Below are 22,978 nucleotides of genomic sequence, written 5' to 3'. Positions count from 1 at the left end.
CTTGTAGTACAAGCCCCAAGAGCCTGAGTCAGTTGACCTGGGCTCTGAAACTCCTTGCCGTGGTTTTTTTGTTTTAATTTCTAATGTAAATAAAACCAAGCAATGTAGATGTACCCTAAGAGAATTGGAGCCTAAAACCATTTTCAAAAGTGCTTTGGCACTTAGGCTAAATCTCACTGAAAGTCACTGGGACTTAGGCTCCAAAGGCTCTTAAGCACTTTTGAAAATATTACCTCTTGTTCTTACCATTGCTCCTCTGGTATTAACAGAATGAGAAATCCTTCCTTTAAGACTGAAAAATAATCTCATAAGTAGTCAAAAGAAATACAGCTGTTTAACAGCACACATTTTGAAAAACAGTTTGGGGACTCTTTTTAGGTTTGAAAAGCACAGTATAAATGTAAGCTATCATTTATTTAAAAAAATAAAAATAAAAAAGTCTTCACACCACAAAAGCTTAGATCAATAAAAACCACCACAAATCTTTGTACTTTTTCCAAAGTACATAGTAAATTTATATATTTAAAGGTGACTTGTGAAGGATAACATAGCTTGTCCAGTTTTTCTTTATGATGGATAAAGAAAGCCTGAAAGTTTTTGTTTTTAATTACAAAAATAATCTGCTTGGTTTTATTAACATTAGAAATCAAAGTCCTGTCTGGTCTTGAGGACTTCATAATGACTGTGAAAAGTTAAAGCAATAGGGACATTTATAAGAACGAAGAACAAAAACATTAAGTCATCAGAAAGGCAAGAGTTTTTTGTCAAACTGTTTTAAAGCTTTGTTTTTTCTTTGGTCTTGTTAATACATATTTTAACTTCAGTGATGAACATTTTGGAGAAAGCAAGCCTTTGTTAAAGTTTCAATCCTTGCTCCTTCCAAAGATGTTTGAGTATACGGTAAATATCCCAGAGAGCTCTCAGATGATCGTACTTAATTTTTTTGGAGAACAAACTTGATATTCCTGATCCAGGCAAAAATAAGCCAAAATTAATTTTAAAAAAAAAAGCCTGAAGACACATTGGTTTATACTATATCTCACAAAAAGTGACAAAAGGCACACAAGCCCCACTTAAAAGAAATCCTTTACAAGTCACTTTTTTAAAGGATGAAAGTCTGATTCAACTGGAAAGAGGATTTTCCTCTTTTTTTTAAAAAAAAAATAAGACTGGTATATTCATGATTTTAGTAGAAGCACTTTGCGAGAGATAGTGAGTCAAGAAAGTGGAAGAATTGTATGTAATCTATTAATTTGTTTTTAAAGCCCCAAAGCCCTTCTGGTCACTAATGGGTATGGCTGACTCATAGTGCAAATGGTTAACTGTATTAACAGCCATTACTGATCTACAGTTTCTTTCTTCATCTGTAATATACACAATTTTAAGAGGAAGAAAAATTCCCAGTTTTCCATTTCCTTGCAATGCTGATTTATGCAAAGTTCTCAGAAACGTTAACATTCAAATCCCATAGAAAAGATTACAATTATACACTGAAATCTTCTTGGTTAACTATGAAGCAGTGGGGGCAAAAGACATATCTGACTTCAAGACAAAGCTTGATAAGTTTATGGAGGAGATGATATGATGGGATAGCCTAATTTTGGCAATTAATTGATCTTCGACTAGTAGCGGAAGATATGCCCAATGGCCTGTGATGGGATGTTAGATGGGGTGGGATCTGAGTTACTACAGAGAATTCTTTCCTGGGTGTCTGGTTGGTGAGTCTTGCCCACATGTTCAGGGTTTAGCTGATCACCATATTTGGGGTCGGGAAGGAATTTTCCTCCAGGGCAGATTGGAAGAGGCCCTGGGGGTTTTTCACCTTCCTCTGCAGCGTGGAGCACGGGTCACTTGATGGAGGATTCTCTGCACCTTGAAGTCTTTAAACCATGATTTGAGGACTTCAATAGCTCAGACATAAGTTAAGGGTTTGTTACAGGAGTTGGTGGGTGAGATTCCGTGGCCTGCGTTGTACAGGAGGTCAGACTAGATGATCATAATGGTCCCTTCTGACCTTAAAGTCTACGATTCTAAGGGGTTATTACAAAAATTAAAAATTCTCTGTGAAAATGACTGAAGTTCATAAAAACATTTTTTTCTTTTTTAAAGGTATGGAGAAAGAAAAAGTATGAGCACTGAACGGTATGTATGGTAATGTTAGTATCTAAAAAACGATGACATTAATCACTACTTAACTAAAACTAATCAATGTAAAATAATGTAGTTGAGTCATCACATTTATTTGACTTGTTGCCTGATCTACTGATTGTGTATTATTTATATCAATTACTTACTAATTCCCCATTAACATTCTGAGGCTTGGTAGATTCTTGTCCCAAGATCAGGCCCAGTAGCATTAGAATTACTGTTCAGCTGAAAACCCCAGTGTGCACAGTTGCAACACGCACACTTAGGAAAAGCTTTTTGAATTTGAAATAGTTTTATTAATACAATTAGTAAAGTCACAAACACTCCAACCCAGCAAGGTAGATAAAGATAATACACAATGTGCGTCTGAGCAACCACTAAAGGACAAAAAGGACCCAAAATGGTAGTTGTCATTCTCACTGGTCACCATCATTACCAGTAGTCATCATCCTGGCATCTCCCAAAAGTTACATCTCCCAAGGCACACCGACTGAGATACAATTTTATAATGTGTTACACTGACTCCACTATGCCTAATGCATATTCAGTAGGGATTTCTCTCCTTTTTCTTATTTGTATTTCCTCACCCTACTAATGTTGGGGGGTGCCGTTCTTCCATATGTTACTAGTCTGTTTACCTCAAGCTTATTAGCATATATGTCAGTTAGTTACCATGGCAGTCCTGTGGTCAGACATATGCTGATGTTCCTAATTTAAAATATCCCAAGCTGGTATAAACTAGCATCTTGTGGTTACCTGTCAGCAGTTCAGTCATTACAGCATTCTTTCTTGTGATATCTTATGATCATAGAATATCAGAGTTGGAAGGGACCTCAGGAGGTCATCTAGTCTAACCCCCTGCTCAAAGCAGGACCAGTCCCCAATTTTTGCCCCAGATCCCTAAATGGCGCCCTCAAGGATTGAACTCATAACCCTGGGTTTAGCAGGCCAATGCTCAAACCACTGAGCTGTCCCTCCCCGCTCGAGGTCAGTGTAAGGTCGAAAGTTTGTCTCTTTCATCAACAGCATTTGGTCTAATAAAAGACATTACCTCACCCACCTTGTCTCTCTAGTTTTTAGAGATATTATTTCCATTTGTTATAATTCATTAATTATACATCTGGGGAAAGAAATAAAATACTTCTTATTAAAGGAAGCCTCTATGTTCATAGAGTATCAGGGTTGGAAGGGACCTCAGGAGGTCATCAAGTCCAACCCCCTGCGCAAAGCAGGACCAGTCCCCAATTTTTTGCTCTAGATCCCTAAATGGCCCCCTCAAGGATTGAACTCACAACCCTGGGTTAAGCAGGCCAATGCTCAAACCACTGAGCTATGCCTCCCCAGCTAGGGTTACTCCTGGTTAGCTGTTTATGCTCAGGCTTTTGGACCTTATGTCTTGTTTAGCTCAGCTATTAGGCCTTGTAGGTTTATTACTTATTACTTAACTTATACCAAGACCTCACCTAGCAATACCTATACCTGTAGGGTATAGACTAACTGCTAGTGGCTAAGACATCAGACAGTACAATCCTATAATGTTAGTTGATATTTTATGTGTATTAGGAGAGCTAAGTTTATGTTTAGTAACTTCACTACATAAGAGTCAAGCTTCCTGTCCTTGCCTTCAGGGTCCTGCATAACTTTTCTCCTACCAGTTTTCCACCCTCCATTCCACCTGATCGCTTTAAATGAGAAGAAAGCATCAGGTTTCTTTTCTTAGGCCATCATCTAGGGTGAAAGTGTGGGGCTTCTGACATTACCTAAGAAGTAAGTAAACATCAGTGTAAGCAGCTCTGTGTATTTATAGATATGCAGATATATATGGATTGGTCTTGTGCTCCAGTGGAGCATCTAAATTATTTACTTTTCTGCTAAACTGTTCTGACTATACGCTAAAAGAATATTTATCTTTTGCCCCATAAAATGTATACTATCAACAGCAACTTGTTTTTCTCTTGATGCTGATGTAACTTCTCCAGATGTAAGCTATAGGCTTGGTGAACTCCAACAGCAGTTCACAAAGTATTTGTGTATAGTGACAAAAATTTTAAAAGTGTCTTAGGCCTGGGCTTCACTAGGGTATTGTGTACCAGTGTAGATATGCTGTTATAGATAACACCCGTGACTGTCAATGGTGCAGCTTCCCCAGGTATCTCCTGAGTCCCAGACCAGTGACTTTTGTTCTCTTCTCCTTAAATTTTGCTAGTCTCCAAGCAAATCAATTTGACTTTTCCACCCTGATATAATCCCATATCTGAAATCTCAGCCATGTGTTCACCACCTTTGACACCTTTCCTGCCCCCAGTTCACCTTCTGCTCAGGATCTCACTGATTTTTTCAAAGAGAAAACTGACAAAATCCAACATGACCTCATCTTTCCCTTCTTCCAGTCTCTCCTCTTCCCCTGTTATCCACACCAAGATTTCCTGTCTGCTTTTCTCCATCAATTCCTTTGCCTGTCCTAGAAACCTTTCACCCCTTGTGCGTCCAGCCTGTGCACTGAATGAGGCGGGTCCTGCAGAAAAAATAGTTTGCGATCATGTAATTAAAGACTGTATCACAATACATATAAACCAGGTGGAAAGCTTAAGGTTGCACAAGCAACTGTAAATGTAGCATTTCCTAACTCTCATGTGCTTAATTTTATAATGTAAAGTTCTTTAAACATAGGTTGGGGTTTTTTTGTGTGCATCCTCCTTGTTTTTTTTAAAGGAAAACAACAAAATCTATTTTGTACAACTGTAACAAACACTCTGTTATGCATCAGCAGCCATGTCTGAATCCTGAAAATTCTACAGAGTTTGAGGTATAAGGTTATGTTAGCTATGAAAAGGAGAAGATGGTTATCCCACAGGGATGATGGGCAACTGGCAGCCACATGCTGGATCTGAATAGGGTGACCAGATAGCAACTGTGAAAAAACGGGACAGGGTGTGGGGGGTAATAGGTGCCTATATAAGAAAAAGTCCCAAAAAACAGGACTGTCCCTATAAAAACGGGACATCTGGTCACCCTACATCTGCGTAGTTGTGGAGAGCCTGGCCCATACTCAGGAGGTGTAGGGGGACTCCTTTCTGTGTGGAAAGAGTGAGAAATGGGCTAATGTGGCCATGTGCTCTCTGGGGCAGAGTGGGATAGGCAAGGTAGTTCAACTCACATGGCCCGCTCTTTCTCTCTGAGAGATAGGAGTTTAGCTCCTGCTCCCTGGTGCTCCCAGTTGGGGGAGGGATGAGCTACTGGGAGCATGTGCTTGATTGGGTTAGGGAAGAGAGCAGGGCAGGGCCTAGCATTCTCCCTGCCCATCCCGCTCACACTTCAACAGCTCTAGCAGCAACTTGATGTTCCCAGTGCAGAGTGTGGTGCTGCTGCTTTAGCAGCATTGTAGGCCCAACTTTAGAATGTTCATGTTCAGTTATTATTTTGGCAGCATGCCATCATTTTTTGAGGAACGTAAGTTACAACAGGGAAATGGCAATTTTAACAATTTATATATCAGCCAAACATGAACACAAATTGGACAAGAAAAAGACACATTTCTAGCACAAGGACTTTCTCACTGCCAAATAGCAAAAGCCTATTGCAAAAAATGGAGGTGTAAGAGCTTCTCAACGGAAAGAATCTTTTACAATTGAAAGCGTTAGACAACCATGAGTGTCACTACCAATTCCCTCTATAATCACGAGACCAGCCTTCCTTTCACATTATCACTGAGAGCCCAGATACACACTTGAAAAGGTAAGGTTTCCCTTTCCCTGGAAAGGTATAGCAAAGACAGAATTAATTAAATTTTTGGCAGAAAGCTAGTTTTTCCTTCTCTGGTACTAGACATAATTACCATAACATCTGTTTCTTAGCACCCGTGTTACAGTCTTTACATTTGATACTTGGCTCTTGGATTAATTTCCTAATCCTCTCTTCCTTCCAGTGTTACACAACACTATGCGGAGAAGCTTATATACAAATGTTTTGGCTGGCTCCATGAATTCAGTTGGTATTAGCATTCTGTCTTGTATATATTTAAGCATTTATCAACCTAAATCTCATGTCTTTTCAAACACTGCATGAGAAGTGTGACTACAACACCCCATTTCTTTGTTTGGTGGGATTTGCAAACCAATTTTGTGCAGTTGTTGAATGTACATATATGTTTCTGTTTAATATAAATATACATCCTGACTTTAAAAAAAAAAAAGCCCTCAAACCCACAAAACTTTCTTGTTAAACTGTTCATGAAAAATTTTAAATCTTAAGGATGCATCATTTCAAAATGCATGTTTGGGAAAAAATGACTAATCTTTGTGTTCATTTAGGACATTCAGTGAAATTAACACAGTAGAAGAGCAGTACCGCTTGTGTCAAGAACTTTGCAGAGATCTCGCTCAGGATCTGCAGAAAGAAGGACTTAAGGTATTTAAATCATTCTTTTCTTATTTAAAAAAAAAATCTTTGCACTATCAGGTCCCAGGTCCGCAGTGCCCTCCGTTAGCAGTAATGCTTTCTGCATTATCATGCCCTACCTTCTGGCTTCAAGGGATTCTGTTATTTTGTTCATTGACGATTAGAATAATTTAGACCAAAATTGCATTTAGCTTCAGGGGGCTATCTTGTGACATCCTTTAAGAAGTGAAACCAATTCACCAAGTTATTTAGCATATTGTACATGTTGTTCTGAAAGCTATGTTAATTAACAGAAGGAGTAGTAGAGCTGCATAAAAAAATGGATTGCCTGGAGCCTTACTGTGGCCAAGCATGTAAATTGTAAAGCATTGAAAGGATGTATTCCTCCTTGTCTTATCATTAGTAAATATACAGATTCTTTATTGAGCACAATATACTGTATACACTGAATTTTTACTTATTTTCTGGGAGGAACACTTCATATTATTCAACAGGGATCTTTACTGGTAAAGCAAAGAGTAGCATTCAAAGATTCCTAAAGGTACCAATGAGTCCTCTTCAGCCATGGAAGGTTGTTGCGACACAAGGATATGGAATGACAGCATGGAGAAAAAGCCTCTGTATTGACAAATAACAAAGGGTAAACTTGTCTAAAGCTCTGAAGTGACTTGGCCTACGTCCCATTGTTTGCAGTGCTCCTAAGTCTTTAAGTGCTTTTGAAAGAGTTACCCAAACTCTTGGAGTTGGAAGAGAGATATGGTAACTACTTTTAGCTTATCACTTTACAAACACATTTTCAAGTGATTGGGATTTACGGTGCACTTATTGAATTGCATGTGCACACTTGCCTGTACAAATATTAGGGCAGATTCTCTGCCTTGTTCTGCTCCCTTTGCACCACTCAAGTGATATAAAGGGAGCAGAGACGTTGGAGATCCTTAACTGGGCATCCCCGAAGCACACAAGAGTCCCTAGTAGATGTAGACTTGACATAGCTGGCATCTGCCCTTTAATTCCCAGTCCAGGAGATACATGGGAGGTGGGTAGAGACTGGGGAAGCGGCCAGAGTATATTAGCAGTATGCATCTGACAGATACAGATAGCCAGCTGGTGCAGGTTAGAGCAGCCCCCAGCTACTCCGCTCTGGCAGCAGGCTATAGCCAGGCAGAGAATCTTATGATAACAGGCTCCATTATAGCACACCATCCATGCTGTGTCCAGTACAAGTTGGATGCAGCAGTGAATCTAGCCCCCTGCTTTAAAGCCATTGTTTAGACACTGAAGTAGAGTTCAGCTAGGTGAAAAAAGACTTCACTTTAAAAATTCTTCAGTATCATGTATGTTAAGTGTTTTATTTGTTTTCTAGGGTAAAACCGTTACCTTGAAACTGAAGAATGTGAATTTTGAAGTAAAAACAAGAGCTTCCACAGTGCTCTCTGCTGTTTTTACTGAAGAAGAAATATTTGCTGTTGCTAAAGATATGCTAAGGACAGAAATTGATGGTGTTGCCCCTCACCCTTTGCGGCTAAGACTTATGGGTATAATATTTATAACTTTTTTGTTTCCTTTTTAGGGCAAGATCCCCAAGTCCCTCAGATGAAGCATGCTACACACCTGGGAACAGGTGGCATTGTTAGTTTTACCCTCCCCCCAATAATCTTGAGAGCTGCTGGGGGCAAAGCCCCTGGTGCATGTTAGAGCAGTTTCAGGGTTGCTCTAACTTGTCCTGGTGGATAGTGGCTCCCAGGGAGTTGCTCCACGAGCTGAGATTGCCTCCTCCCCAACCACTGCCTATATTGAGGTGCCATCCTGTGACATGGGAATCCTCAGCTTTGCCTCCTTAAAGTCTTTAAGTCTCCTTTGCACTGCAGCAGGGAAGAGTTGAGTATATGGCTCTATATTTTTGACAGAGGAATGGCCTAAATTATGGTGTTTATAACTTGGTGGTGCTATATTTTGTCTGAAGTTAAAATTTCTTGCTGAAATAAATAGTATTTTTTTATTCTAAATGTAAATAGTCCACTATTCCTTTAAAAAAAAAAAGTAATATCCCAGTTTTAAGAAAAAGTTCAAAGAATAAATATTTTAATGGAAAATTTCATGCCAGAGACTCCAGCCAGTGGAACAGAAGCAGATAAAACAGGGTAAAATGGGGCCCAACTGGGCCCAGGCTGCTCCCCAGCTAAACCCAAATTTTTGAAGGGGACACTCCACACTCATTCTGGGACCAATGGGATCCATGCAGTGCCACCCCTTCTCTCCTCCCATACCGCATGGTCTTTGGGAAGAATTGTAGAGAGGAGCCAGCAAGAGACTCCAGCCTCTAGGAGCAGAAGCAGCCGAAGCAGGGACCTCTGAACATTCAGAGAACTTTCTACAGTTTTGACTGGACTTGCTCTGCCCTTTGCTGATTGGTCTGCTCTTTGCTCCAGCGCATCCTCTCAGTTGCAGTCTCTTCACCTCAGCTTCACTTCACACCTACCCATCTTACTCAGTTCTACCCTGCACCCCTCAACCTCCTTCCCTTCCCATTTAGCTGATCCCCCTCCTAACTAAATCCATTCCCTCAACCCCACCAAAAGCTGTGGAACTAACGTGACATCTTCTGTCATCACATTGATGACTCTGCTTGTGTGTCAAGCCTCTTCCCTGTGTCTGTCTTGTCTATTTAGATTGTAAGCTCTTGGAGGCAGGGACTGTCTGCGACTGTTTATATTGTCCCTAGCACAATCGGGCCTCATTCTCGGTTGGCCCTTAGGCAACTGCTGCAATAAACATGATTACTAATTACTGGCATCCAGAAATGAACAACTTTAGAATTTAACTTTCCACATGACTACGTGACGTTTATGGTATCACATGATGTTGCAATGTGGTGTTTTAAGGGCACTGAAATTCCTAGTAAACTTGAAATAGCTGGCAAATCTTCAGGACTGGTAGTAAAATTGTAATTGCTTTGTGATCAGCTGCTAACACATGTACATAATACAGTTTCTGTTATAAGATACCTATTTATATTGAGTGGCTTTGTTTCGCAAAACTTTTTAATGCACATTAGTGTTAATTAAGTTTTAGTTTTATTTATCAGTTACAATTACATTTTTATTTGTCTTGTTTGTCATGTTCAGGTATACGAGTATCAGGGTTTCTAAATGAAGAAGAAAAGAAATACCAACAGAGGAGCATTATCAATTTCTTAAAGCCAGGAAAACAAGCAAATGCTTCTCTGCTTCAGCCAGGCAAATCCAGCCATGAACATTTTACAAAAGCTTCAGAAACATCTCACAGAGAGAGTTTTTTTGATAAAAAGCGAGCTGCAAGGCAACAAAGCAACCAGGAGCTTCTTATAAACAAACCTGCAAACAAGCAGAACTCACATGATATAAAGTCATCAGTAAATACTATGGAAGAAACAAATGATGCCATAGGCTCAGAGAATTTGAATGAGTGTCATAGCCTCACTTGCCCTGTTTGCTTTAAGGAGCAAAGAGACAGCGATTTAGAAGCACTTAACAGACATATTGACAAGTGCCTCAATGGGACATTGGTAAAAGATAATGCAGAAATATCAACGAGTGAGAATTCATGGGAAAATGCATATCATTTTTCTCCTGACAATAAAAAGAAAATATTTGAAATGTGTCAAAAAAATAAAATGAACAAATCAGTGGATACAGTACAGTTAACAAAAGTAGCTGACAACTCTACTAGCAGTAACACAGAAGCATTCCATAAAGTAGTAGCTAATACTAGCAAGGAAAGAGAGCATAGTCTGCTTAGCGAAACTGCTAGCAACATGTACCTAGAACAGAATTTTTCTTCCAAAATCATTTCATTGGAAAATGCAGAACACTTTGAAAAGTCTGAATGTACACAAGAAACTCAGCCTTCCTATTCCTCTGGAGCCATCAGAGACAATGTTCTGGTTTGTCCAGTTTGTAACGTGGAACAAAAAACAACTGACCTTTCATTGTTCAACAGGCATGTGGATGTTTGCTTAAATAAAGGCATTATCCAGGAGTTGACAGAGCAAATAGTTTGTCCAGTTAAGAGTCAAATTATGGAAAATTCAAAGTCAGTTGGTGAGTATTTAAGTTAAGAATGTCACCTTTTAAAATTGCCCCATCCAATATACAATAGGATTTTTAAGGAATGTGTTGTACATTTTAGGGTTCTGAGTCTGGTACAGCTATTGAATTTTAAGAAGACCTGTGTAAAGGGGTTGGCTATTTCCATTTGAAAAATACCAAATTCCTTTGTATGACATGAATCAGTTCGGTGTATTACAGGTTTCAGAGTAACAGCCGTGTTAGTCTGTATTTGCAAAAGGAAAAGGAGTACTTGTGGCACCTTAGAGACTAACCAATTTATTTGAGCATAAGCTTTCGTGAGCTACAGCTCACTAGTATGCATCCGATGAAGTGAGCTGTAGCTCACGAAAGCTTATGCTCAAATAAATTGGTTAGTCTCTAAGGTGCCACAAGTACTCCTTTTCTTTTTGCGAATACAGACTAACATGGCTGTTACTCTGAAACCAATTTATTTGAGCATAAGCTTTTGTGAAGTGAAAGCATCCGATGAAGTGAGCTAGCTGTAGCTCACGAAAGCTTATGCTCAAATAAATTGGTTAGTCTCTAAGATGCCACAAGTACTCCTTTTCTTTTTGGTGTATTAGTTTGCCACTAATTGGCTTGCTTTAGTACTTTGTCTTTTTGATTATGGAGAGTTAACTTTGGAATTGGCTCGATAAATAGGACAAGATTAGAGACCTACGACTAGTATTTAAGAAACTGTTCAAATGTGCGTCCTTTCTGATCCAACATGAGAAAGTTGCCAAGCATATTTATAAAGTTACAATAGCAGCATTATATTATATGTGACTGTTTTTACAAAGATGATTTCCTAAAATACTGGTGTAGATCTTCCTAGCTATGCAGACAAGTTGTGGTATAGAAGAAATGCTGTATATTAGTGAAGATTTTTTAATAGTTTTATTCCCAGAAAGACCAACAGTGTAAAACAAACATGAATTTCAGTAGGCCATCTTGGAAATCAACAGCATTACATTCTGTTACAGAAATCTGTGATCACATTCAAATTTATTCCTTAATTTGTTATTGGGCTAAAGGGATTTTTATTTTTTACTTATTTTGAATATAATTGACAGTACTAAGGAAATGATCAAATGTTATCTGCTTGGTAAGAGATTCAATCCAACTGCTTCAGAAAATAATAGGAAGGAAATTCTTCATCTAGAACTTTCCTCCTAAAAGTTCTGCTAGTCATGCAGCTCCCTGCTGTGCTCATTGTGTGTTTAAATAATTTATTTTGATGTTCACAATTGTTCTTTAGGAAGCATGGGCAGAGGACATCAATATATGAATCCCACAACAGGAACAAAAAGGTACGATAGATCTCCTCAAGCGTGCATGTACTTGTGTTTGAAAGTCAAGCTAGCAAACTATTCAGTGTTGTAAAAGTTACTTTAGGTGGTTTTATATTTGTTTGTTTTTGGCTTTTTGGTGGGTGTTTTTTTTTTTTGTTTGTTCCTAATGTGTTCTTTTTTTATTTTAGGCCTGGACTAATGACACCACAGTCAACACCAAAGAAAGCCAAACCAAGTACTTCCAAGCAAACGATTGAAACATTTTTAAAATGATGGTGTAACACTTTATCATATATGAAGAATTTCATAATCAGTGTTTTATTATTCAAATTAGTTTGGTGCAGGTGAAGGATTGGACTCTGATACTTGTCACTTTGGAATCCCTATAAACCTCCACTGGAGGAATACAACATTTGAGACAAAATAATAAGTGATCTACCAGGGACCAGAGCATTGAATTAATTTTCCACTCAAATCATTTTTTCACAATAGTTTTTGTCTAAATTATATCTGTGGAAAAAAGAGCATGCTAAGAGCGGGCTTTGTTTTATCTTGACATAGTGGACACTCAGGGTATGGAAGTCACCAGCAATTCAACTTAGGTTGCTAGTGACCGATAGGTAATACATGATGACTGTTTGTTAACCAGTGTGAAATGAGGTTGGATTGAATTCCGTTTCTGGTGGCCAGATATCCACAGCACAAAACAATTGCTACTCATTGATGTCCCTGTTGATATTCTCCATAGGATTGGGCCCCAAATCCAAGTCTCATTGAAGTCAGTGGAAAGCCTGCCACTGACTTCTGTAGGAACTGATGGGCCAGGTGTGTAGGGCTCAGTCCTGAACAGTGTTTGGCACTCTTGTGGTATGTTGAGTGACCTCAACACCCACTGACTACAAACACCTTGCAGGATCAACCCCTTCAATGAGCATGGAGTGTGAGAGACCCCCAGAATAGGTATGGGGTGTACGGGCTGTGCCTCACTGGTTCTGTGGAGATAGAGAGAGCTTCAGATTCCTATGCAGTTGTCAAACCAGCACCTTTCAAAAGCAAATTCACTTTAAGAAAAGTTAAGGATAAACTAGTCCAGTGATAATGTGACTGATGTGCAAATGTGTATGACATTGAAATAATAATCCTGAATATATTAAGACAGGAAATAACCTTCCTTCTTTTGCTCACGTTTTTTCTCTTTGAAGAGACATAGTTTATGCAAAATACTTTTTGTAGTTTGTTATAAACCATGTTTTTATGAATATATGTAAGGGGGGAAGCTGTAAGGTACACTTATGTATTTAAAATACTCTATTTACATTCTTTACTTCCCAAAAATTCAATTATTTAAATATTTAGTGTCAATTTATAATCAAATATGCTTATAACGTAATTTTTTTTCAAGCAAGTCATTTTGTAATAATGAGAGAATACTTAGAGTTTATTTTTTTAAAAAATCATTAAAATATGAAGTAAAATGGCATCTCAAAAGAAAATATCCACCACAAATAATGCATTTGTGAACATTAGCTATGTGAGGACTTTTTTCCTTTAAAAAAAAAAATACAGCTGCTCTGGTTTTATGAATCTGGCTGTCTCTCAATTTACATCTGTTTAAATACAATGTGATAAACCTTTATCTGGATTGCTTGATTACTTTTTTATCTTCTGCTAACATGGGACCTAAGTCAATAAAAAAGTGTAGAAGCCAAGTGTATTTTTCTTTTTCTGAGAATAGCTTTATAGAAATAGGTTTTACATATGTTGCATGTTGTTAAAGGAGAAGGAAACAACCACAGTTATTTGAACAGACGAAATAAGTTTGTTTTGGCACTGGCAGTTATTTCATCATCCATATAAAAGTGTCATAACTGTTGACATAGAAGCATTATTTCTATATATGGAATAAAATACTAGTGCAAAATTAGTGATTTCTTCACACCTGAAAACTTGGTGAGTTATTCTTTGGTACAAGTATAAAATTTAACTGCATTTAGAAAAGAGATGATATATTTAAAGGAGAAACTTGGCTTGATTGTTTAATGCTTTTCATACACATTATATATTGCTGAATATATAGTCTGAAATAGAACATATTTTTCTATTTTATTTTAATTAGGTTCACATAGTAAAATAGAGCAATAAGCAATGTGACAAACATCTGTCATGTTTGTTTTCTTGCCCTTTCCCCAGAAAGAGAAGTATGTGCAGGAGAGTATTTTTGTGTAGGATTTTTAATTTAGATACACACAGTTTGCTCTATGTTTGTTAGAGAAGGCACAGTCACTTTTTTATTTTATTTTATTTATTTATTTATATTTTAAGGGAAGTCATTTGCAAGATTGTAGCATCTTACAGATGCACATCTTTTTGAAAAATTCAGTGTGGTGACTGAAGAAGACAGAAATTTCATTTTTCCACTTCTAATCTCTCTCTTTTATATATAATACACAGCGAGAGAGAAAGATTTCTATGTATAGCTAAGTATTGAACTTGTTGGTTTTAAATTAAATATTCCTGTTATACAGGTAGCGACAGAAGATCTTGACCTGAAATTTGCTCTTGTTAATATCCAGGAAGTCCTTTTTAGACAAGTTAGCTTGCATGGATCTAAGCAATGGTAGAGATCATAGAAATGTAGGGCTGGAAAGCACAGTGAGAGATTATCAAGTCCAGCCTCTGCGCTGAGGTAAGACCAGATATATCCCTTCCCTGACAGATGTTTGTCCAACCTGTTCTTAAAAACCTCCAATGACGGGGATTCCACATCCTCCCTTGGAAGCCTATTCTAGAGCATAGCTACCTTGATATCTAACCTAAATCTCCCTTGCTACAGATTGAGCCCATTACTTCTTGTCCTGCCCTCAGTGGACATGGAGAACTAATGATCACCATCCTCTCTATAACAGCCCTTAGCATATTGTCTATTGTCTATTATTGTCAGGTCTTCCCTCAGTCGTCTTTTCTCAGGACTAAACATGCCCCATTTTTTTACCCTTTTCTCATAGGTCAAGTTTTCTAAACCTTGTATCATTTTTGTTACTTTCTGTAGTATCGCCACAGCTTTCTTAAAATTTGGCTCCCAGAACTGGACACAGTACACCTGAGGCCTGACTTCTGCAGAGCAGAGTGGGACAGTTAACACTCCTGCTGATATACTCCGGAATATTAGCCCTTTTTGGAACTGTATCACATTGTTGACTCATATTCAATCTGTGATCCACTATACCCCCCAGATCCTTTTCAACAGTTCTACTGCATAACCAGTTATTCCCCATTTTGCAGTTGGAGATATGATTTTATTTTCTTCTTAAGTGAAGTAATTTGCACTTTCCAATTTCATCTTCTTGATTTCAGCTCAGTTCTCTAATTTGTCAAGGTCATTTTTAATTCTAATCTCATCCTCCACAGTGCTTGAAATTCCTCCCAGCCAGGTGTCATACACAAATTTTATCAGCATACTCTCCACTCCACTTTCCAAGTCATTGACGAAAATATTGCCAGACCCAGAAATGACCTCTGAGAGACCCCACTAAGTACACCATCACAGTTTGACAGTGAACCATTGGTAACTACACTGAGTATGGTCTTTCAACCAGTTGTGTACCCACCTTATAGTAATTTCATCTGTACCACATTGTCCCCTTGTGTTGATACCACCAAATATCCATGTAAGAGGAAAGGTTTGGGGAGGGAAGGGGGTTAATCTTGGTGTAGAAAATGGAGATCTTGAACTGCTCTCCATTCTCAATATGCCCTACTTTTAGTTCTGTAGCTCTTTCACTCAGCTTTCGTGCAATATGAGTTTCTTTCTTTTTACTTAAAATGATAAAAAGAACATTTCTTCTTCTTGAATTTACGTTTCTTTTAGTTGCAAGTGACCGAGTGAAGGGTGAATATTTCATGGCCCTAGCCATGAAAGGCATGAAGAGTTTATACTTTGCACTGCTGCTTCTGAAGAAGAGAAACAAAAAAGCAACAAGCTGAACACTGATGGTTTGGAGGGAATTTGTTGGGGGAAGCATATACTTAGTATGGCTAGCACAAACATAAGGCGAGGTCCTCTTAAGCACAAAGCAGGTTTCAGTTATCATGTAAATTAACAGAACCAAATAACGCAGTTGAGTGTAATAGCATTATAACAGCATTGAGTCAATTTAACACATATCTATCTACAGTAAGTTTGTCGTTTGCTTTTTACTTCTAAATTCTGAAGCGTCATCCTAATCTTACCTACAGAATATCTCACCATCATTTGATAATACTATGACTAACTTTGTATAGTTTCTTTTAATTGTCCAGAGTCCATTACAGTAGAATCCCTTTTATCCGACCCTCTGTTACTTGGCTCTCTCTATTAACCGAACAACCAGCGCACACAGGTACAGAAGTGGGTGATCTCTCCTGTGGCCACTAGATGGCACTGCAGCCTTGGACTTTCCCATTCTCCATCTTACCCAAATTTGACTATCAGATCTGGCCCAGATCCCAATTCGATCGCATAAACGGGGTTCTGCTGTAGTTGGATTCCTGAATATGCTAAGGGTCCAGTCAGTCACCTTCCTTCTGTACCCACCCACGTACCTGATCAGATTGGAGATTTGGAAAGCATTTGATTCTTCCAAAATTGGGGTGATATTCCAACCAATGTTTTGCTTTCTTCCCAGTTCCAAAAGCCACTCTAATTGATGGTAGCTCCAAAGGTGTGGACAGCAGGGGCTGAGTCTGGGCAGCAGTTCCACTCCTGAACTACTGGTAGACTCATACATTGAAATTATTGCTGTATTTACAAATCAACTGAAATCCTTTTCTCCGTCTTCTATCCCAAAGGAGGCAAATGTGGGGGATGTCTGTCAGAAGTCATGCTGCCAGGAGAGAGGCCTGGGGAGCAGCCCAGAGGGGGCTCAATACCCACCAAGATGCCCTGGGGCTGGGAACAGATTTCCTCTTGCATGTTTTTGTTCTGAGGGAATCTCACAGCTATGCCCCCATTCACATCGCTATTTATATTACTGCAGCACCAATTGGGATCAGGCTCCTTTGTGCTCAACTCTGTTTAAACACCTTTGTTGAGATTTGCCCTGCTCCAAGGAGCTTGTACTCTGATTAAAGACAAGACACAACAAATGAGCATAACAAATAATAGGAGACAAGGGGTGAGGAGGAAGGAGAAGGATACCAATAATCAGGATAACAAGGCCCTGTCGTTACACAAGCTAATAGTGTGTGAATGAATTGATGGTTCTGAATCACGTACATGTAAATGTTATTTCCCTATCAAAATCAAATAATCTGTGCTCCTGCAACTTTTGCTTCTGTCCCCTAATCCCTGTGAAAAGCGACCCAAGGTTCACTTAGTTTTCTATTATTTGTTTGTGTTTGTTCCCTTTCCTTTTTAATAGCCTATCTTCAACCACCACTCTGCCTAATATTACTAGCTTAGCCACAATTTTTGTAATATAAACTAATGCCTTTAACTCTCATAGATAAACCCTGGTGCTTCTGGGGCTATGAGCTGCAAAATCCTGGCTCTAGTCTAGGGGCACAGAATGAGGGAGATTTACAGCTACCCCTTTGCCCTGGTACTGTTGGCAGCTACTCACTCAGTCTTCTGGAAGATGCTGAAGCCTTCTGAAATGGTCACTAGCCTGGTGAATTCCATGGCAAGTTCACCTCATTTGGTGCTCTGGTTTTATCGTCTTCAAAGTTTGAGCACTTATGACATGGCTGTAATGGAAGCGTTAATTCAGATGACGGAGAGGAATTGTAAACTGGTGCTGTAAGTACTGATTAGAACCTTGAACTAGCAGCCAGTACTCCTGGATTCTATACTCAGCTCTACCCCTGGTTCTTTATGAAACTGCAAATCCCTACCCTCAGTGGTGCCAATTTCACAAGGTAAACCTTATTGTTTATATAGTTACTCTTCTTTGGGTTTTACTGTGGGAAAGTAATACTAAGACCTGTATTAAATGACCAGTGCCAGGTATAACACAAAAATAAGTCTCCTACTCAAAAGAAACTATTCTGGAACACCTGACTCATAGGAATGTTAAGCAACTGAAAGCAAAACCTCTGTGATTCAGCTGTGACATGGTAAGTCATACATTCTCATCTTTAGATGTTTACTTTCACACTGATTCATTTTTTTTATTATCTCTGACGTGTACGTTGATGACGTTGCCTCTCATAATTAGGCCTAGGTTTATCGTATTTAAGATTATGCACTTCAGCATGACTGTATTGGAAAGATTTTAGCCAGCTGACAGAAAAAGCTGTAAAATAATGCATTGCACAGTGATTCGAACCTAAGACTAGTAACCAAGACTTCTGGATTCTATACCCCACTCTACTTAATTTGTAAACCACTGTGAGAGTCACAGATGAAACATGCTATGTAAATTCCTGTTAATATTTTTTAAAATAATTAAAATGACAATTAAGCTATTGAAATGTTAGCACTTAATTCAATAGCCAGAGGCAAAAATATTTAACCTTAAAAGTGCCTTCAACCACACAAGATAGATTAATGATATTTTTGCCCGTGTTGAGGTAGTTTTTCCAATATCAGGTTAACAATATTAATATTACAGAATGTTATATTCATGTTTTTAAAAGGTCACATTAAAAGAAAAATATTTCTATATTCTATAACAAAAGCATACTTGCCTCTTAAATAATAAAGAGTGGCTAAAGTAGATCAAAATAGCAGTGGGGAGTGGACCTAGTTTGGTGGTACTGCCACATGTCTTGCTTTGTAGAAGCACACCAATTTGCATGTGCAAAGCCAGTATTTTCATACACGGTTATTACTTATCTGTACTGTGGTAGCACTTAAGGTATGTCTTCAGTGCAATAAAACATTTGTGGCTGGCCCAGACCAGCTAACTCAGACTGTAGGACTATAAAATTGCAGCGTGTTCCTGCTCAGGCTGGAGCCCAAATGGAATGACTACACTGCAATTTTATGGCCTCCCGAGCCTGAGTCAGCCAACATGGGCCAGCTGTGAGTGTGTTATTGCAGTGTAGACATACCCTCAGGACCCATTGTATTAGACACTGAATGTACATTATTGATTTATTTGTATTCCTGTAGCTGTATCATAAAAGTCTGTGCTGCCTCCAAAGAGTTTACAATCTAAATGTATGAAAAAAGAGACTAATAAAGGGAGGTCCCGATAAAGGTGACACCATCATAGTTTGTACAGTGAGCAGCAATTAGACGGTCTCTGTTGCCTGGGCAATATCTGTTTGGTTATTTCCTGCTTGCCTTATTTTAAGGTGATTTTAATCTTTTCCTTTTGTCAAGGAGGCGGTAAAGCTGGTGGTGGAGGATGGTAGCTGTACTTGATGGTGCCTGGCATGGTTTGGACTCACTAGTAGTATTGTGTGCCCCACAGCCTGTGCCGGGAGGGCAGAGTGGCCCACTCTAGCTGCCTCTCGGTTATAGCCTGCATAATAACAACCCTAACCAACCGGTTTTTCTATGCACTTAAAACAAGTCAAAGTCAAATACTTCTCCTGCGCACACAGGGCGCTGCTGCCGGTGGGCACCTCCCTCCTCGCACCCTGTTGAGTAGCGCTAGCCCCAGAGCCCTGCCTGAAGGGCTGGAGCTGGAGGGCAAAGGAGAGGAGTTGGGGCCGCGCTATGAAGGCGCTGACCGATTTCCTGGGCGCGCTGAGCCCCAGACACGATGGAACCCAAAAAGCGGCGGCGGAGCCACCCGCCGCCGACAATGAGACGCGTGAGTGAGCGCGGGGCTGGGGCTGGGGCTCGGCGCTGCGCAGCCACAGCGGGCGGGAGCAGCGGGGAACGCGCCGCGGGCAGACCACGGAAGGGGGGAACGTGGCCCGGCTGCTGCGGACCAAGCGTGAGGCGGGAGAGAGCAGCCCTGCTGTAGGAAGGGGAAGGGACTGCTTTTAGACAGGTAGACTGGGCAGAGGCTGTCCCTCGGCTCTGCACCGGGCCGTTTGCACTTCTCGGGCACCCGTTTTACAATCCCCGTCAGATCCCTTGCAGGAGGTCGTTTCCTGAGCCTCGACTGAGAGAAATCGAAGGCCTGCGGGTTTCTTTGCGTCCCCGCCCTGAGCTGCTTTAGGCGCGGGCTCAAGCTCCACAGTTAAGATCCAGACTTTCCCAAGGGCCTGGGATGTTTGGCTCTGCAGTTCTGGGTTGTCCCACTGTGGAAAGTGGAGGGGAGCTATAAAGTTTGGTTACAAGTCTGAATTCTTTCCCCTCCCAACATTTTTGGGGGATTATTATTAATTTGTGTTATAGGTATAGTAGCATCTAATCAGGAGGCTTTAAGCGTATGACACACAGGGTGTCCGAGAGAACTTACCTTCTAAACAAGAAGAGCAGCAGACAAAGGGGTGGGGGAACAAGATACAACATGCAAGGGAAGTGGTCAGGTTATCAGGACCATTTTTTGATTTTCCTTTTTGTCCCAAAGGAAGGAACATACCAAGGGTGGCAGAGAAGGAAGTAATCAAACTATGTGCAATTTTATGTACATTAAAAATAATGCACATGAGTATCTATCAGAGCCCCTCAGTCTTTATAAATCTGGTATAATGAGAATCAGGGGTGCTGGTTTTGGCCCATGTCCAGTCCAAGTCCCTGAACCTGCAAACACTTGTGCACACACTTAACTTGAAACACATAAGAAATCCCCCTGATTTCAGTGGGGCTGCTCACATGCTTGAAACACATACAGACTTTTTGCAGAATTAGGGCCCAAATCAACTATGAAAGGACACTGGGTGAATGTCTGGCCCCACTGCAGTCAATGGTAAAACTTTTGCTGTCTCCAGGGTGTGGTATCCTCCTTCCTGTCTGCAGCCCGTACAGAAAACACTTTTGAGGTTAGGTGGGAAAGGGTACTATAGTTATAACCTATAGTTGATAAGTCAAGAAATATTGCTATAAGAGCTTTAGAGACTAACAAATTTATCTGAAAAAAGAAAAAGGAGTACTTGTGGCACCTTAGAGACTAACCAATTTATTTGAGCATAAGCTTTCGTGCTCACGAAAGCTTATGCTCAAATAAATTGGTTAGTCTCTAAGGTGTCACGAGTACTCCTTTTCTTTTTGCGAATACAGACTAACAGGGCTGTTACTCTGAAATTTATTTGAGCAAGTACTCCTTTTCTTTTTGTGGATCCAGACTAACACAGCTGCTACTCTGAAACCTGTCTCTATAAGAGCTGGCAGACATTTGTCAAGTGAATAATTTTTTAACAGGAAAATGGCCCTTTTTTAGACATTGGAAATGTTAATTTTAAAATGTATTTTTCATTTTTTCCCTCCTTCCCCCAGTTCAATGGCAAACAGGAAAAAAATGGGGAGAAGATTTGGAGGAAAAGACAGAAACCTGAAAAAATTAAAATTCAAAAATGAAAAATTTCACCAAAAAATTGAGTAAATGAAAAATCATACCTTCTCGGAACCCTCTTCCCCAACTATTCAACCAGCTAAACTCTGTTGAGCCTGCAAAACATTGTATTTTTTGAGAGATTTTATCTTTGTGGATAACATGGCAGGAAACTAAAAGTGAGACAAGCATGGAAAGATTCATTATTCAAACTCAAAACCAAGGGTAGTCAATAGGTGGACCATTGGCCAAATCCAAACCTCCAGACACTTTTGACCAGACCCTGAAATCTTTATTTACTTACTATCAATTTTTGTTGGTTTTTTATTATTATTTTCTCTTGAGTCTGGACCTCGACTGTACCTTGACTGAGAAAATTGGACCTTGACACAAAATAATTGACTACCCCGGCTCTAAACCATTCCAAGAGAGAATGCTGGAGCAGTGCAAACCTCAGGCTTAGTGAGGGGTGTGTTTTGGTGGCTCCTGCAATGGAAGAGGGCAAAAGGAAGGACAGGCTGCGTCCTGTGAGATTTCCGGCTCCATCAAGACTTCAGGATAGGCTGCGGTCTCCTGGGATTTGGCCAGTGATTTGGAGCCAGGAGATCTGGATTTAATAAAACCCAAGTGCTCAGAGCCACTTCCTGTTTGTTGGTTACCAGTAGTCCACCCACCCTGCCTCCGCTACCTAGGTTCTTTGTGGGCTGTGCTAGTTGCCACTTCGGGGCTAGGAAGGATTTTTTCCCTGTATCACCAGACTGAGTGAAGCTGGTTGTTTTTTTTGGTTTTGTTTGCCTTCCTCCCAGTGAAACCTAGGGGTTGGATGTTGGACAGCCAGAAGGCTGGAATTCTCCCCCTCCCAAAGGTCACAGCTTGGACCTGCACGAGAGTCATTTAGTAGTTCCAACTTTTGGCAGGTGCCCAGTGCAGGAACTGGCTGATTTAGGCTCCGGATCCAAAAAGGTAATTCTGTAGGCATCCCAAGGATATCTTATGAGATGGGGGCATCATGTCTAACCCACTGGGAGCAAATGCAAACCTTGGTGGACTGCTCTGCCAACACACCTGGCAGCGGTGCTGGCTGGGGGTTGAGCTCCCTCCTTGCCTCAACCCCCAAAAGCGGGAGGGAGCTAGCAGGCAAGTAGAGCTCACAGAGACCCTCCTTGTGTGATGATTGGCTCCCCCTGCAGTGGAAGCCTCCAAGGACTGGCAAATGTTCAAAGAGAAGTGAGTGACTGCTCTGGGCTGTCCCCCGATGAGAATCTTGGATGTAATTTGACAAAGTTGCGGCCTGGTTAAAAATCCATACCACGTGTCCTTGCCTTCTTCCACACAGTGAGCATACCAAAGGACTTCTCTTTCAACTCTTGATTTCAATAGAATTATTCCTAGTTTACAGCAACGTAGGTAAAGGAGAATCAGGTCCATTAGTGCTGAAATAATGGTTAAATGTGGCAATGGAAGAAGCATAGGGATTTGTAGGCTTGGCCTTCCAAACATGATTTTTTCTTGTTTCTGTGCAGGTTATTTCTTCTATACTGTTTCTGCCATCAGTCTTACTCCTCTTTATCCCAGGCACAGTGTGAACAAAGTAGAATGTTTTTTTACATTAAGCCCACTTGAAAATTAATTAATGTGACATTTGAGAAATTCAGACTTCAGGACTCCAGGTGAG

At 40.0% G+C, this 22,978-nt stretch overlaps 2 protein-coding genes across 19 annotated transcripts in view; both read left to right on the top strand.

Moving 5' to 3' along the window:
* Positions 1 to 13,641, top strand: part of POLK (DNA polymerase kappa) — a 65,549-nt gene extending 51,908 nt beyond the window's left edge. For all 10 annotated transcript variants that reach the window (XM_043547183.1, XM_043547181.1, XM_037902983.2 and 7 more), the window contains 6 exons: positions 2,110 to 2,142; positions 6,459 to 6,555; positions 7,913 to 8,084; positions 9,675 to 10,628; positions 11,899 to 11,950; positions 12,121 to 13,641. In XM_043547183.1, coding sequence (XP_043403118.1) covers positions 2,110 to 2,142; positions 6,459 to 6,555; positions 7,913 to 8,084; positions 9,675 to 10,628; positions 11,899 to 11,950; positions 12,121 to 12,205 — 1,393 coding nt within the window. In that variant the 3' untranslated portion in view covers positions 12,206 to 13,641. The remainder of the gene's footprint in view (positions 1 to 2,109; positions 2,143 to 6,458; positions 6,556 to 7,912; positions 8,085 to 9,674; positions 10,629 to 11,898; positions 11,951 to 12,120) is intronic.
* A 1,349-nt stretch (positions 13,642 to 14,990) lies between these two features.
* The window catches only part of ANKDD1B (ankyrin repeat and death domain containing 1B), a 49,973-nt gene continuing 41,985 nt past the window's right edge, over positions 14,991 to 22,978 (top strand). For 6 of the 9 annotated variants that reach the window (XR_005225976.2, XM_037903000.2, XM_037903002.2 and 3 more), the window contains exon 1: positions 17,856 to 19,674. Coding sequence is in view for 6 of the 9 variants with exons in the window: in XM_037903000.2 (XP_037758928.1) it covers positions 19,578 to 19,674 (97 nt within the window). In the remaining 3 variants the exon portion in view is untranslated. Of the gene's footprint in view, positions 17,828 to 17,855; positions 19,675 to 21,043; positions 22,974 to 22,978 lie in introns of those variants that run through there. The other 3 variants (XM_043547178.1, XM_037903003.2, XM_043547179.1) reach the window with 3 other exon arrangements.

The sequence above is a fragment of the Chelonia mydas genome, chromosome 5 (genome assembly GCF_015237465.2).
Source record: "Chelonia mydas isolate rCheMyd1 chromosome 5, rCheMyd1.pri.v2, whole genome shotgun sequence".
NCBI lineage: Eukaryota > Metazoa > Chordata > Testudines > Cheloniidae > Chelonia > Chelonia mydas.
This window is presented reverse-complemented; position numbering and strand designations above follow the sequence as displayed.